The sequence below is a fragment of the Sciurus carolinensis genome, chromosome 1, assembly GCF_902686445.1.
Source record: "Sciurus carolinensis chromosome 1, mSciCar1.2, whole genome shotgun sequence".
Taxonomy (NCBI): Eukaryota; Metazoa; Chordata; class Mammalia; order Rodentia; family Sciuridae; genus Sciurus; species Sciurus carolinensis.
In genome coordinates, this window is record NC_062213.1 from 92,607,368 (window position 1) to 92,624,403 (window position 17,036).

At 40.6% G+C, this 17,036-nt stretch overlaps 1 protein-coding gene across 1 annotated transcript; it reads left to right on the plus strand.

The window, feature by feature from the left end:
* The first annotated feature begins 1,118 nt into the window (after positions 1-1,118).
* Positions 1,119-13,381, plus strand: Cd5l (CD5 molecule like). Its single transcript, XM_047516344.1, has 6 exons — positions 1,119-1,286; positions 3,671-3,697; positions 6,846-7,169; positions 9,120-9,461; positions 10,243-10,563; positions 12,386-13,381. The coding sequence occupies exons 1-6, from the start codon at positions 1,256-1,258 to the stop codon at positions 12,388-12,390; spliced, it is 1,050 nt and encodes a 349-aa protein (XP_047372300.1). The 5' UTR covers positions 1,119-1,255; the 3' UTR covers positions 12,391-13,381.
* The last annotated feature ends 3,655 nt before the right edge of the window (positions 13,382-17,036 follow it).

The window sequence follows — 17,036 nt, forward strand, 5'->3', positions numbered from 1 at the left end:
GCATTGCATTCATTTGTATATTTTTCCTTTCTGACAATATATTCTACTCACCTTTAACTCCTGCTCTTGTGAAATCTTCTTTAATTAGCCCCAAGAAAGGTAGCCATATTTTCCACTGTGTCCTCAAAGTATCTTTATACTTTCCAGTCTTACAGTAGTTTTACCTGTGATTGCAACTCTGGTGTGCCAAACTATACCTCATTCATTCATATACTCCCTCTATCCATCATGTCACCTGGCACTCACAGCTGCTCCAAACATTTTCTTGAACAGAAGATAAGTAAATAAGAAGTACAGGCTTAAAAATGAATGCCTGCAATGAACCAAGCATTGTACCAAGTGACCTGAATATGACAAAGAAATTAAGATGTTTCACTGCAGAGGAAAAATTACCCTGCTTGAAATCACAGGGGCTGTGTTAGCACATGAAGTTGAATGTTTAACTAATCTAGAGTTGAATAACTCTTCAAGCACAGCTGTACTTAATACAACAAGGCAGAGGGGCCTGGCAAAACTGAGGGTCTTACTCTTCAATCTCTTTCCATCATAGATGAAAAGATCACTTGAGCTGAGTTTAGTCATTGGGATGCCCATCACCACAGACACCTATTGCCACTCAGTTTCGAAAGATGGGCACAAGCACAGAGGAAGAGCAGATCTATGTATCGGACCCTCTGGCCAGCATGAGGAAAGCTGGCATGAAGGTAAGAAAGCCAGCTCTGTAGGCACTCATAGACACCTTGACTCTATTATGGCCTATGGGATGAAGCTCCAAGGGGATCTCTGCCTTTATTTAATGGCCTCTGGCTTCCATATTTGTTAGGCACTTCTTTATGAAATAAATCTAAACTGTCCTATTTCCCCAAAAACGATCCTTAGAGACTAAGCATTATCTGGTCTTCTAATGAGAGATGACCACATTTGGGCACCTCCCTTTTTCTACAGAAGGTGAAGGGACAGAAGCAGAGATGGCTGGAGCTAAACTTGCAACAGAACTTAGACATGACAGACTGTTTGTTTCAATATCTTTTTGCCAGTTACAGTCATATTCCTTCCTCTAGAACATGCTGAATTCAGCAAGTCCAGTTCTATCATTTGTGTCCCTTGAGTCCACTGGTTTCTGTCATCTGATAAAATTCCTGCAGCACACAGGACCTGCCTCTCTTCCTACTCTGAGCACACTTGTGGCCAAAGCTGCATATTGCTGCCTGGGGGGCCTCCTAATAGCCGTGTTTCATCATCTTCAGCTGCCTGAATGATGGCTCTGCTATTCTTCTTGATTCTTGGTGAGTATCTCTGCTTTTTCAGGTTTAGATTTTAGGGTTTTCTGGAAATTTTGTTTCCAGAAAATTTGTCAGGAGAATCTTTTCCCTGCCCAGATTCAAATATCTTTGAAGGAAGTCTTTCTCCTTTGTTTCTACACCTGGCAACAATCTAAGCCCTAAAAAACCCTTACTCCCTACCCAGTTGTTAATATATTTTAATTGCCAGATTTTTTCTATCTCCCTATTTTTAGATCAATAGATTTTTGATATTTTATCCCATTTCTCTTTTCATTGGTAGTCCCAAATATATTATCAATAAGAAGACAAATGAATGGAATGCTCAGTAGCAACAGGTAGATAGTACAAGGAAAGAAGGTACTGCTCTAAGACAATCACCTTTCATTGATCATTTTGTCTGGTTTCCTCTGAAAAGTACTTCACATAATGTTTCTCTGATTTTCTTCAATTTCTGATTGCCTCGGTGAGTCTACAGATTAGCATGGATAATCTGGAGGTTTTAGTCCTGGCCCTTTGATTCCTTCCTTCCTTCCTTGTACGGGGAATTGAACCCAAGGCCTATGCATGCCTGACGAACACTCTGCCATTGAGCTGCATCCCCAGCCCTCCTGGCTCTTCAATTTCTTAGTTGTGTGAATTTGTAGATTATCATATGTCTCTAAAATCTTTCTTTCTAATCTATGGAGTAAAACTAATGTTATGTTTCTCAGAGATTTTTTTTTTTTAAGGAGGTGTTTCATAAGATAATTAATATGGGGCATCTGACAACATCTGATAAACCTCTACCCTAATCAGTCACATCCATTTTTATTGTTTTGAAGACCAAGGCATTACTGAATACCACATAGCATTTCAGTTTAGCACCCATGTGTCTAGTGTAAGGTACTTGCCATATTTAACATCCCTACATTTCCCACTGCTCCCGACAGCTACTCCTGCCTCTCATGATGCACTGCTGACTCTCCCAGGCTCACCTGCGGTCCATCTCCTCCATGGAGCATTTCTGGTTTGCAGCTGCAGTTGCAGCTATTTGCCCTGCTGAGGAGCTCCCAGTTACTCATTGGCTACACCACATTTGCACCTGCACACCAGGCTTGACGGGTTCACTTTCTTTCTCATGTGTAGTTTTGTGGGGGAGTTTAGGCATCAGCTCACATATGTACAATATCTCCCTTGAGTTTTGCAGAGTTGTAGACAAGACTTCACCGAATCTGAGAGTAGTCACATTTGAAGATCAAGGGAATGGGATTCACAAGAAGGAGTCTGGAAATTAAGAGAAGGAAATATTACAGGGATAACCACTGAACTTTTTGGATCTGCCTGTAAAACTGTAGGATGGAGGTCCAAAGATACTCACTCTTGCAGAAACCTATAAGAGGGGGTGTGGGTGAATTCTACAGTAGCACATACCAAGGCCTCAGGGACTACTGAAGGTCACAGGGTTCAGGATTCTTTACAGCATGAGGAGGGAACCTAATGGACAGAAGAGTCCAACTGTACAGAGATCTCATAGGAAGAAGCCCCATATTCCAAAGATGTACTGGTTCTAAAAAGTAGAGATTCCAAACAAAACATTGAGTTGCTTCTGACCCATTAATCTATAATCAGGGGTCAGTAAACTACAGACTACAAGTTGAGAATACCTTTTATATTTTTCAGTGGTGGAGAAAATTTTAAAAAAACTAATATTTCATGACACATGAAATTTAAATTTGTGTCTCTTTAAATTAAGGTGCGTTGGAACACAATTATGTTCATTTATCCACATATACATGACTACTGTCATGTTATAAAGATAGAGCTGAATAGCTGTGTCAGAGACCCTATGGCCACAAAGCCTGAAATATTTACTATCTGGCCTTTTAAAGAAGGAGTTTGCAAACCCCAATCTGAACGCAGTGTCAGTGAACACAGGCAGATCCTGCCACTCTTCTCCCCTCTCTGCACTGCCTGTCTGGTACCTTTACTTTCCCCACCCATCTTCCCAGGGGCCTCTGGTGCTCTTTTCTCCTGAGCCAAGAGGCTGCATTACCACACTTCTACTTCAGGCAATTATAACCCATTAATCTGATGGGCCAGAAGAGAAAAACAAATCTGTCCACACCTAGGGTTAAAGCAACATCATGTGAAATGGGAAAGGGCCAGGTCAGTTGTCACAGAATTGGTCTCTGTGGTTTCTAGTCAGTGTCCAGTGTTCTTTGAGACCAGTTTTCAAAGGACACTGTGACCCAGGACGAGAAGGTTACAAATGGATTGATCTCAGAGGTTCTATATCTATGGCCCTAAGTTTGGCAAGGACCTTCTAGAGAGTTCTGTATTTTGAATAAAACCCTGGGAATTTACTCAATGACCTCACTCATTTCCTCTATTTTTTTTTCCCCCCTCAGCCATCTGCACTGGACCTGGCCTCTTAGGTAAGACTTCACTGGGGCTGGGGGAGATTCCTGTAAGGGAACCCTCTAGGATTAGGAGAGGAGAAATTCTGAAACTTCAAAACAGGCTCAAAACAGGCTGAGTAACTTTCTTTTCTGGTTTCCCATCCCACCCTGTCAGTCTTGTGTAGGTGAATTTCCATTTCCAGAACACAGAATGGTGTGAATGCTTTTATCCAGCAAAGAACCTCTCTTCCTACTTGGCCTCTGTAGCCAGAGGAGCTTGACCAGCAACCAAATACAAGATAGCTTGATTTCAAGCCCAGAGGCATTTCACTGGGGCATAATTGGGGGATGAACTTCTTGTGCCATGGTGGATTCCAGCAAACCCAGGTCTTCCTGCCAGACTTCCTGGTGCTTTTGAATTAGAAATGCATCAGCTTCTGTGTAGTACATGGCTTCGCCAGAAGAGGGCAGGATGGAGCTCAGCTTCCACTGGCTGCCTCCTGGAGGAATCTGGGCAATACACCATTGTGCACCCAAGGAGAGGATGGGGCTGCGTACAATGAGTATGTGGGAGTGGAAGACCATAACCGTTCAAAGTCAAGGACGTTGTTTGTGGGATTATCAGTTTGCTTTTACACTGTTCCTCTAATCTATGCTTTCACTGTATGGTAGCAGCTTTACCAGAGAGAGGCAGCTACAAAATCCTATTGGTGTGGCAGATCCTATGCCCTGATGGATGCAATTTGATTTCTTAGAGTGCTGTTTCTTGTCCAGAAACTCAAATTACTTGGTCTTTCTTCTTGGTCTCCAGGGCTGTCCCTCACAGTCTGTGCAGGAAGACAACTGTTCTCTTCACAGTCTCCCCCTACTCTGGAATGTTGCTCCTCCACCCCTGGGTCCTGCTCTCAAGCTCTGTGCTGATAAAGTAGACTAAACGCCCTGCCTTGGGCACAGCTGAGCTGACGAGGCCCTCTACTCTTCTCTTTGCCTTTCACATCTTTTCTCAGTTCTTCTAATTCCTCAGGCTGAATTTCTTTTGTGCTTATTCTTTTTTGCTTATTTCTTCTTTACTTGGAATAGCTCTTGTTTTCTACTGCATAGAAAATGGAAATTCATTGAAAGTGAGAATTTTACAATCAAAAATAAAACAAAATAACCTGTGCCTGATTCTGATAGCAGCTTCTTTCCGGAGTACAAAATAATGACAATCCAAACTCTAATCTTAGATCCAACAACCCAAAAGTCATTTCTGGGTGACTCTTTTGAATTATAACTTATTCAGATATGTAAGCTTTAAATTCAAATGTGCAAAAGTAGAAACTTTTTAAAAGTTTTTTATGATTAAATTTTAATTTCTGTCTCAAGTCTCCGTTTTTTTTTTAAGTACTAGGGATTGAACCCAGGGATGCTCTGTCACTGAGCTACATCTCCATCCTTTTTAATTTTTTTTTACTTGTTCTAATTAGTTATATATGACAGTAGAATGCACTTTGACACATCATACATAAATGGAGTATAATTTCTTATTCTTTTGATTGTACATGATGTAGAATCACACTGGTCATGCAGTCATATGTACACAGCGTAATATGTCAGATTCATTCTACTATCCTTCCTATACCTGTACACCCTCCCCTTCCTTCACTCTCCTCTACCTAATCCAAAGTAACTCTATTCTTCCCTAGAACCCCCACTTTTTAATTTTTTGTGGGGGTACTGGGGGATTGAACTCAGGGGTGCATTACCACCAAGCCATGTCTCACTAAGTTGGTGAAGGCCTTGCTAAATTGCTGAGACTGACTTTGAACCTGAGAACCTGTTGTCTCAGCCTCTCAAGTCACCTGGATTACAGGCGTGTGCCACCATGCCCAGCCTTTTTTAAAATTTTGAGACGGGGTCTTGCTAAATTGCTGACTCTGGCCTGGAACTTGACATCCTTCTGCTTAGCAACCCAAGATACTGGGATTACAGGTGTGTGCCACCATTTCCAGCTAATCTCCATTCTTAATACCTCCCCCAAATTAAGGAAATGAAGCAAAACCAAATCAATAAACCAGACATAAACTTCTCAATGCAGTTTTAAATCAGCTCATATTGGGGTTTTCTTACTTAAGAACTACTTCTGGGTTGACTTCAAGTTCTGGGGAGTTTGTGTAGTGTTAAGACAGGAAGTAGGAAATCTGGTCCTCAGGAGTCATGGTCTATACACAGAGGCATTTGGATCATCCTACTTGGTCCACATTGGCCCATATTGCTGTTCATATCCCATTAGGACACAGACCACCAGTCCAAATGTGACCTTTCCTGATACACCAGACATGTCTCTCAGTTAATGATTCCATTTCACAAAGCTGTGGCAAATTCAGCCCTCTGCTATCTTGCTTTGAGGCTGCAGTAGACTTGATGAGATTGTTTCAAGCCTCTAAATATAAGCTTTTTGAGGGCAGAAGTCCTCTCTGTCTTGTTCATCACTGTTCTCTGAGTTCATAAAGTAACACCTGAAACATAGTAAGTGTTCAGCAGATATTTGATATCTGATGAGTTCTTCCCTAGCCTCTCTACACAGACATTTCTCTTCTACTTCTGTGCTGCAGTGGAAGGGGAAGAATTTCTCTTAGTATTTTCCATACCCAGAATTCTAATCAGGAAACAGAACTGAGTACTTGATTCCTCAGAACTTCTCTGGAGGCTCTGTGGTACCTCTCTCCTACTTGAACCCTAGAATCCTCTAGTCAAATTTTTGGAGCTGCTCTGTCCTGGGCTTTCACTATTGGACAGTGTGACCAGAGGAGCATCACTTCCATGAAGATCCTTTCCCTCATTTGTGGAATACAGGGGTGGACGTGATGATCTCTATAGATGGTTCTGGCTCTGACCATCAGAGTCTGAAAACTGCTGGATCTTCAGCCAATCTTTCCCTTAATCTTTAATGTGAAAGGCTGTAGTCATGTCTGAGTACTTGAAGTAGAATTTCTTGGTAGGGTGCAATTAAAAGTGCAGTAGCACCAGAACTCAGAGATGGGGTCCTGAAGCGTCTCTCCCTCCCCTTCTTTTCTGACCCCTCCTTTCTAGTCCTCCAACTTCCCTCTGTCAAGGATGAAAGTGTTCCAGATTGACTGAGTACGTCCCTAAGCATCCTCTGTGCTCCTCCCAGATCTCTAGTTAATATCCCATCTCTTTTCAGAGTCTCCATCCAGAGTGCGACTGGTGGGAGGCCCCCACCGCTGTGAAGGGAGAGTGGAGGTGGAACGGAATGGCCAGTGGGGCACTGTGTGTGATGACGGCTGGGACCTGAAGGATGTGGCTGTGGTGTGCCGGGAGCTCGGCTGTGGAGTGGCCAGGAAAACCCCCAGTGGTGGTTTATATGGGCCATTGACAGAAAAAGGGCAAAGTGTCCTCATCCAAGATGTCAACTGCAATGGGATGGAAGACACCCTGGCTCAATGTGAGCAAAGCGAAGATGTTTTCAATTGCCATCATGAAGAGGATGCTGGGGCATTATGCGAGAGTAAGTCCGGCAGGGTTCAAGGACCATCTGCCAGCTGCCCATACCCCACATGGCCACTCTTGTTGGTTTTTATTCCCTGCCATGGACTTTCACACAATGGCTAATTGGCTTCTCGTCCCTCACGTCTCACCCTCACGTCTCACACTTTCTAACTATAAACCCTGGGGAGAGATAATATCCTCACCTAGAATGTTACTATTACTTGGTTGTATTAGTGCTTTTTTTAAAGTTTAAATCAAAATGAGAACATGTTTCTCTTATTTACATACATGAAAAAATATGCACAGATCCTGCAACCACTAAACATTTGTTGACTGGTGTATCTTCTATCTGGAGCTGGGTCTGAAGTCATAGGTGAAGAAATGTGCTCCCAAGATGTAATGTGTGCTTTTTTTTTTTTTTCTTTTCTTTCTTTTTTTGGTGGTGCCAGGAATTGAACCCAGGGCCTTATACATGCAAAGCAAGCACTCTACCAACTGAGCTATATCCCCAGGCCTGATATATGCCTTTTTGATAGTTCTAGTTCTCAAGAAGTCTACCTCTGGTCAGGTGGACAGGAGGAAAGCAACACAATCTCAGACAGATAGATGATAAACTGACAGACACATTCATAGATCTGTATTCCTTTACTCTCATAAATATATATATATATATATATTTGCTTTCTATGTATTTTTAATATTTTCTGCCTCTCTGTGTAGCCTTTTGCCTCCTGTGATTTATGAGAGGCTAGTCTATGTCTGCTCCTTGTCTCCCCACAGAATTTATCAGAGAAACAATCACTTTTTGCCCTTATTCTATATCTTAGAAAGACAGAGTATTGGTGAGGGTAGGAAGCGCTAATCTGGAATACTTGATTAATGTTAACATTGAACCAAAGGGTTTTTTTCCTACTTAAAAACTTTAAAAAAGGTTTTTTTAACTATTATGTGTATATAATTATATATGGAATTATCTGTATAATGTATGTATATGTACACATTATACAGATATGTGTATACATATATAATATATAAATATTTATATATAAATAGATGATAAATATATTTAATATATAAGCAACCTATTTAATATAGTTATAATAACACAACACATACGTTATATATTACATATCATTATAATTACATATAATATATAAATACCAATATTTTTATATATTAATTATAAGTTCATTATAGATCATGTATAGTGTAATTATATAATATACATATTTTATCTGTCTAATATATTTAATATAAATGCATTGTTTATACATAGATTTATATATTATAATCATGATATATATTAAAATATGGTACATTTAAATATCTTACATATTTTATATATAATTATAATATAGAATGCATTATAATGATGTATTAAAATATATACTATATATTAAATAATATATAATTTATTTTATAATTTAATATAACATATGATTTAATATATAAATTATATATTTGAATATATATTCTATTTATCATATATAAAAAGGACTGGGGATATAGCTCAGTGGTAGAGTACCCTGGGTTCAATCCCCCATATCAAAATATATATGCTATATTTTAATATGTAATATATCATGCATTTATAATATCTGTAAAAACATTTATATTATAATCATAAATATATGGATATAATTATGATTGCTCACATAACATTATTAAAATAATTTAAATAATATATATACATTTATTCTGCCTCTGTCTCTCCTGAAGAACAATGAGAAGGTGAAAGTGAAAACAATATGAAAGAGTACAGTGCTACAGAATGATAATGACTCGACCTGGGATGAGAAACTGCATTCACTCCATTGATTTGCTCACTCATTCGTCAAGGAGCAGTGCTTTGCCCTCTAGCATGCATTGTGCTGAACACCAGGAACAGAGCCCCATGTGCAGTGAACCCCCTTTTCTGGGAATGCCATGAGCTTGCAGGAGTGGACACTTCCTCTTTTTTTCTCCACAGACCCAGAGAGCCCTTTCTCTCCAGTTCCAGAAAGTGTGCGGCTGGTTGATGGCCCTGGGCGTTGCAAGGGGCGAGTGGAGGTTCAGCACCAGGGCCAGTGGAGCACCGTGTGCAAAACAGGCTGGAACCTCCGGGCCGCCAAGGTGGTGTGCCGGCAACTGGGATGCGGCAGGGCCCTCCTGACCCAAAGCCACTGTAACAAGGCTGTCCAGGGCCAAGGACCCATCTGGATGAGTGAGATGTCCTGCTCAGGACGAGAAGCAACCCTTCAGGATTGCCTCTCTGGGCCTTGGGGGAGGCACAACTGCACCCACGATGAGGACACCTGGGTGGAATGTGAAGGTGATGGAAATGTGATGCTTATACATTCAGAGTCCAGGTTTATTCATGGATGTGATTCATGGAATTCCATTCAAACATTAGTCACCAGAACTACTCATGCGCTAGAGGACTAGTGCAAACTTATTGTGCTGTCAATTCTTTTCTCTTAAAATGGCAATTATAATAACTGCCTTTTAGTTCTGGGCATGGTGGTGCACACCTGTAATCCCATCTACGTGGAAGGCTGAGGCAGGAGGATCCCAAGTTCAAGGCCAACCTGGGCAACTTAGCTCACTGTCTTGAGATAAAAAGTGAAAAGGACTTTGAATGTAGCTCAGTTGTAGAGCACCACTGGGTTCAATCCCCAGTAACAAAAAAAAGAAAAAGAAAAAGAACAAAAAAAGTTTTTTTAAATAACTGCTTTTGTATGTGAGATGCTTAAAATATTTTAAGCAATATTATGCACTATATTAATATGAACTGTTAATATACTGAATTATATGATAGAGCAGAGCAATTACTCTGATCTGTGAGTTCTTCAATTTTTAAAAAACTACCAGAAAGTCATTCAGAAACATTAGATTTATAAAATAGGTGGGGGAAGCAAAAAAAGATTACTTGGGCCACAGGGACTGAAACTTGATGGAGCAGGGGAAAGCAACTGCAGTCACAGTTGGAGCAACTGCAGTCACTCATGGAGGGCTCCAAATGTGCTGATGGGGTTTGGTGAGGATGCAGATGATCTTATTTTTTCTCTTTTCCCTTTTTCCCTCCAACTCCAATTTCCTCTTCCACCCTGCAGATGCCTTTGACCTGAGGCTGGTAGGAAGAGATAATCAATGCGCTGGGCGACTGGAGGTGCTGCACAAGGGCATGTGGGGCTCTGTCTGTGATGATGGATGGGGAGAAAAGGAGGACCAAGTGGTGTGCAAGCAGCTGGGCTGTGGCAAGTCCCTCTCTTCATCCTCCAAAGCCCGGAAAACCTATGGCCCTGGGGTTGGCCGCATCTGGCTGGATGATGTTCGTTGCTCAGGGCAAGAGCAGTCCCTGGAGCAGTGCAAGCATAGGTTTTGGGGGTATCATGACTGCACCCACAAAGAAGATGTGGCTGTGATCTGCTCAGGTAAGGCCTATGGACGGAGTTCACAGGACTGGCCTAGAGAACAATGAAGGCAGAAGGGTTTGTGGGGTGGACTCTGGGGATAAGGGTGGCTCCCTGTGCTGCAGAGCTGCTCACAATCATTACTTACTCTGTGTCTATTTGCAGGTGTAGGGCTGAGGCTTTCTGATGTGGTGTTTTTGTTTTGATTTTGGTTTTTCTTTTTTCTGGAAGAATTGGGCTAAGATATAGTAAAAAAATATAGTTTGAATGTGTTTTGAAAATTATTTGATCAACATCCTTATATTAAGTGTGAATAAAGTTATAAGAGGATATAAGTAACTTTTCAAAATCATCAAGGCATGGTGGTGCACACCTGTAATCCCAACAGCTCCAGAGGCTGAGGCAGGAGCATCATGAGTTCAAAGCCAGCCTAAGTAAAAGCGAGACGCTAAGTGACTCAGTGAGACCCTGTATCTAAATAAAATACAAAATAGGGCTGGGGCTGGGGCTCTGTGGGCCCGTGCCCCTGAGTTCAATCCTTGGTACCCTCCCCACCCCCCAAAAAATCATCAAAATTGTTTTCAAATCATATAACAGAACTACAACAACCCATCTTTACTTTCAATCCAGGAGTAGTTCTCTTACATGACTTCAATCCTCAAATGCTAATTCTATGGCAGATGGTCCCACCTCATTCTTTTGATTGTTACTCCCCAGATTTTATTTTCAGTGTCAGTGAGGCTATGGTAGGGGGCACTTGGAGAATGTCCATGAGAGTCTTATTGGAGAGGATAAGACCTGAAATAGACCCCTTTAGGGAGTATGGAGGAGGAAGCCCTGTCCCAACTTGGGCCAGGGAGTTCAAGAGTAGCCTCTGGGTAGCTGACTTAAGAGAGCCACAAATCTGAAGCCCATTCATGGAATTAGGGAGGAGATCCCACTGTGCAAGCCTCCTTGGCTAAGCTACTAACTCTGCAACTAGGTAAGAGCTGATATTTAATCAAGAAATGTGGGGAACAGTTAATGCCTAGGAAAGGATAGACTTAGTTAATAGGTCAAAGTTTAATTCTTGCTGTTGCTACTTTGAAATTGCTAAATTTTATGTAGCATCTAAATTACTCTGAACCTCAGTGTTTTCATCTGTAAAAGAGAAAGACACTGTCCCTTTACCTCAAAGACTTTTGTGTGAGAATAAGACATGAGTACAGTTAGCCCTCTGTTTCCATGGGTTTCAGCTCTGCAACCATGAGTTGAAAATACATATTTGATGTGTCACCAGCTTTATTTCTGGTACATTTGGGCCATTTATTCCATATTGATGTTCCTTTGAAATATAAAGAAGGATTCAACTAGCCTATTGAAAAAAAGAAATTACCTCCATCCTGAACATGTACAGGATTTTCTTATCATTATTCCCTAAAAAATATAGTATAGTATAACAATTATTTACATGCCATTTACATTGTCGTAGGTATTACAAATGACCTAGAGATTTAGAATATAGGGGAGGATGTGCTTCAGTTACATGAAAATTTTTACAATATCATTTTACATAAGGGTTTAGAGTCACCTGTGGCTTTTTTGGTATTCTTAAGGCACCAATTTTCTGTGGTTACAGAGGAACAACTGTACTGTTTGTGCCTCACATGGGAGCTGGTTGAATTTGTCCCTGGGATACTACATCAGATTCTGACCCAGTTGCCATCAGTGTGGGATATCTATGTAGCTTAGCCCTTTCCTATTCTGAGCACCAGTCTGCTTCCTTAGCTAATTTAGTTTGAATGGAACAATTCCTTCCAGACCTGTCCCCATTCCTTACTGCACATTCCTCTTCTCTTTACAGGATAGTATCCTGGCCTTGATGCTTGACCTGGTTCCTGCTGGTCCCATGTGCCCCCTGCTTGTGCCCCTGGGCCCTGATTATCCTAGTGGTCATGCTGGGCCTCAGAGTCAAGTCACCACCCTCCCTCAGTCTCCCGGGAGTCTGAATGCCATGGAGACACCTTGCTCTCTCAGGGTCGAGCACTCGACGTGATGCCTTGAGACATGAGTTGTTGAGTTTCCCTGCTGGGAAAGATGAGCTTCGCCGCCCCAGGCTCTCCGCTCACACCTTGGCATTGGTTCTGGCCTTCTCTGCCTCTTCTCAACCTGCCTGGAATCCTCAGACCTACCACTCTGTCCAAAAGTGCAGGCCCTTACTAAGGCAAGATGAAAGGAAGGAAACAACTGAGGGAAAATTTTAAAGGAAGCGTGTGTAGAAAAATTTTTGGAACTGGGGTGGAGAGGGTGTGACAGAGACTTTTTGAAATCTTCTTCTCAAGCTTCAACAGATCATAACAATAACCCCTCTCACTTCTCTGCCAGTTCTTTAAGAGGGTAGTTCACCGTTTCAAGAGCGTAGCAGAGCAGCAATCTGTAGTCCTGAACCTTTTCACAACATCACAAAAAAGATATTTCACCTTCTGACTGTTCCCATAAAATACTTCTGTAATCTATCCTGGTACATCCTGCCAATGCAGTTGGCATTTAACAAAAGGAATCTCAGAAATGCACTTTACTTTATCCAAAGAAAACTCTTATTGGTTCCTGGGAAAAGGTTGGGAGAGAGGGGGACAGAGGTTGGGAGAGCTACAGTTGTGTCTCATACCAATCAGAAAGTACCATTTTCATTTTAATGGAGATATGTAAACCTAAGGTATGTAATGACACTAAGGAGAGAATCAAGATTTAACTGTAAAAATCAGCAACTATGGACTCAGAGGCTAAGTTCATACTTACTTTATGGTGAGGATTACACTGTGCAATAAACCAGATCTCGCAGTTACCACAGTTGTCTGGGTGATGTGCTCTTTCTGCCCACGGCAGGTATGTCCTGCATTTTAGGCAGGATTAGGTAAAAAAGAACCTGCCTGTAAATGCAACCACATGTGTCATATAGCTCTCCTCTGGGTGGAAAACTTTCCTCCTCTTTCCTGCTCCAGCTTGAAGCTAAAAGTCAGTTCTGCCACTCTTGTACTTTTTGAGAAAAATATTTTATTTTGATTAATGTGTATTAATTGTACTTATTAGTGGACTTCAGTGTGAAATTTCAACACATGCATGCAGTATGCACTGATCAAATCTAACCTCCCTTTTATCCACCTTCCCATCCACTTCCCAACTTTTAGTAATCACTACTCTACCTTCAGGTCAACTGTTTTCGACTTCCAACCTAAGAGAGAACATGTGGTATTTTTCTGTGTCTGCTTATTTCACTTAACATAATGTCTCCTTGTTCCATCTATTTTGCTGCAAATGACAGGATTTTATTCTTCTTTATGACTGAATAAAATGTGTGTGTGTGTGTGTGTGTGTGTTTGCATATGTGTGTGCGCACATGCATGTGTATGCCATATTTTCTTTAACCTTTCATCTATAAATAGGCAACTAGACTGATTCCATATTTTAGCTAATGTGAATGGTGCTGTATCTCATTGGTATGCTGAGTTCATTTTCTTTGGCTATATACCCAGAAGTCAGTAGCATTTTTATGTATCAATAACAAACTTGCTGAGAAAGAAATAATGAAAGCAATCTCATTCATAATAACTACAAAAAATAACTTTAACCAAGGAAGAAAAACATCTATATAATGAAAAACACAAAAACCATTGAAAGAAATTGAAGAAGACACAACAAAATGGAAAGACCCCACATTTCATGAATTGGAAAAATTAATATTGTTAAAATGACCATAATACCCAAAGTGATTAAAAATTCAAAATACCAGCCAACATACACAGCAAAGTTCCAGTGACATTCTTCATAGAACTAGAAAAAATAATCCTAAAATTCATGTGGCAGCACAAAAGACCCCAAATAGCCAAAGCCATCAAGAATAAAAGGGAAAAGGCAGGAGACACCATAATACCTGATTTCAAAACACTCCGAAACAGCATGGTACTGGCATAAAAGTTCCACTTTTGCACTTCTGACTGACACATGTCTAATAATCTGACTTTGATGTCATGTTTTCTAATCCAAAATCTTGTTTTGCTTTTCTTCAAATCAGTGTAAACATATTTCTAACCCAGAACCACACTGCACTCTAGTACCTGATGATGACTAATTCTACTGGAATAATTCAATTATTAAGACAAAAGATCAAGGGAGAGGAGAGTACAGTGGAATAGAAGGAGAGTGGGGAGGACAGAGCCCAGCACCTGAATGGGAGCCAGGAGACAAAGCTGCAATTCCTGTCACTGTCTGTCCTAGAGCACTCACTCATAGTACTAGGTTTTATCCAAGCATATAAAACACTGAATACAGAAAAAAATGTCTGGCATGGAAACTGAAAGGATGAAATAGTGGGGTCTCATAAAAAATAAGTCTCCAAAGAAGTACATGGAAGTAATACCATTTGGTGACAAAGATTTGTTCATTCATTATGTTCAAGGTATGCTTATCATGTTTATTTTCTGCTTTACTATGATAAGAAGTGTCAGAGAGACTACTAATAGAAGGAGCTAGAGTCTTCCATATAGGTTGTGGAATCCCATGACTGTTAATGATACTGGAGAGTGTTTTTGCCTCCCGACTAACTATTCCATTGTAGTTCAAATTGTTAAATGAATATTTAAGAACTAGCATGGGAAAATAAGTAGAGAAACATAGTTTCTTAGAAGAGAAAAAAATAGAAAACCTTAGCAGACATTTTGGGATTTATTCTGTTCTCAAATATACTTTGTCTTTACGTGATCAGCTCTTACAGGTCTTCCTGATTTTCCCTACAGACTAAGATCCTGTACCTCTAATCTATGAGCATGCTAAACTGCCTTGATTGAGTCATTGAAAAGTATCTTTATTGCTTAGTGGAGAAGAATATGGTTATAATTTCACAAAAATAATTTTGGTTTCCTTCTAATTTATACAATAAAATTTGTTTAGTAAAATTCCAACCCATAAGACTCCTGGGAACCAACCTTAAAAATGCTTGTGCCAGAGACAGTGTTTTAGTCAGGTTTTTTCCATTGCTGTGACCAAAAGACCTGACAGGAATAATTTTAGAGGAGGAAAAGTTTATCTGGGGTTCATGGTTTCAGAGGTCTCAGTCCATAGATGGCCAACTCCATTCCTCAGGGCCCAAGGTGAGACAGAACATCATGGCAGAAAGATGTAATGGAGGAAAGTAGTTGGGAACATGACTTCAGGAAGGAGGGAGAGAGAATGAGAGAGAGAGAGAGAGAGAGAGAGAGAGAGAGAGAGAGAGAGAGAGAGAGACTGTCCTTAGCAGGGACAAAATATATACCTCAAAGGAACCTCCCAATGACCCACCTCCTCCAGAAACATGTTACCTGCCTACAGTTAGCATCCTGTTAATCCCTATCAGAGAATTAATGCACTGATTAGGTTAAAGTTCTCATAACCCAATCATTTCACCTAGCATTTTCTCACACCTGAACTTTTGGGGGACCTCGTATCTAAACAATAACAGAGTGAATCTCACACTGAAAGCAAGAGCCAATGGCAGCCTGAGAGAGTGTTAGAAATTCTAATAAGAATGTTATCATCATTGGAGGAAACTAAAAAACTGAAAAATAAAGCTGGTGCTGGCCTGTCAACACTGTGCAAAGAATATGACTGCCTGGTCTTGGTGTTCAATGTGGAAATGGATGAAGTAGTCTATCAGAGTTCAAAGAGACGAGCATAGTGACACTACTGTGAAGGCTCACATGTATTCATGTTCTCTTCTTCCTGGACACGCCACTAGTCTAGCTTCCCTGCTTTCTTGAATCTAGGTGGCTAGATGTTAAATTCTCACAATGGAAGTGATTTGTGACACATCCACATCAAAACAGTTGGCAGAGGCTTCCCTTCACCATGAGCTTTCTTTCCCTGCCTGCTGACTGACTGGAGAGAATTCCAAGTACATATAAGGGAGCTGAGCCCAAAGATGGAGGAGTTTGATCTCTGAATGAGTAGATGGAGCCAGAGTATCTCACCCAAACTCAGCCAACTGTGACACTAACAGGAAATAGACATAGTTTGTAATAGACCACTCAGAGATCAGGATGGTATATTTCCAGCATGTATAGCAGCTTACTCTAACAAAGAGATAAAGATTTTTTGAAAAATCAATGCACTGCTTCAAGGCTCACCAAATAACTTTCTGGTCATCGTTTGACTTTCTTAAAAACCTGTAAACATATTTGCTAAACAGGAAATGTGATACCATTCCTATTTATATTTTCACATAGATTAATTATATTTTTGATACATATTTTTAGGTCTCCTAAACCCACTAAAAACTATACCAACTATGTCCATGGAGAGATCTTCCAAATGCTTTTAAACAACCCAGTCCTCCTTGTTGGCGACAATTGGTTGATACCAAGAGTGGGCATCTGTCCCAAGCTGGATCAATTTGTCCTTTCCAGGAACTGGGAACTGTGACCAAAATTAGATTAGTTTCTACAAGTAGCCAAATTTTTAATAGGTTAGCCTCAGAGCTGGGG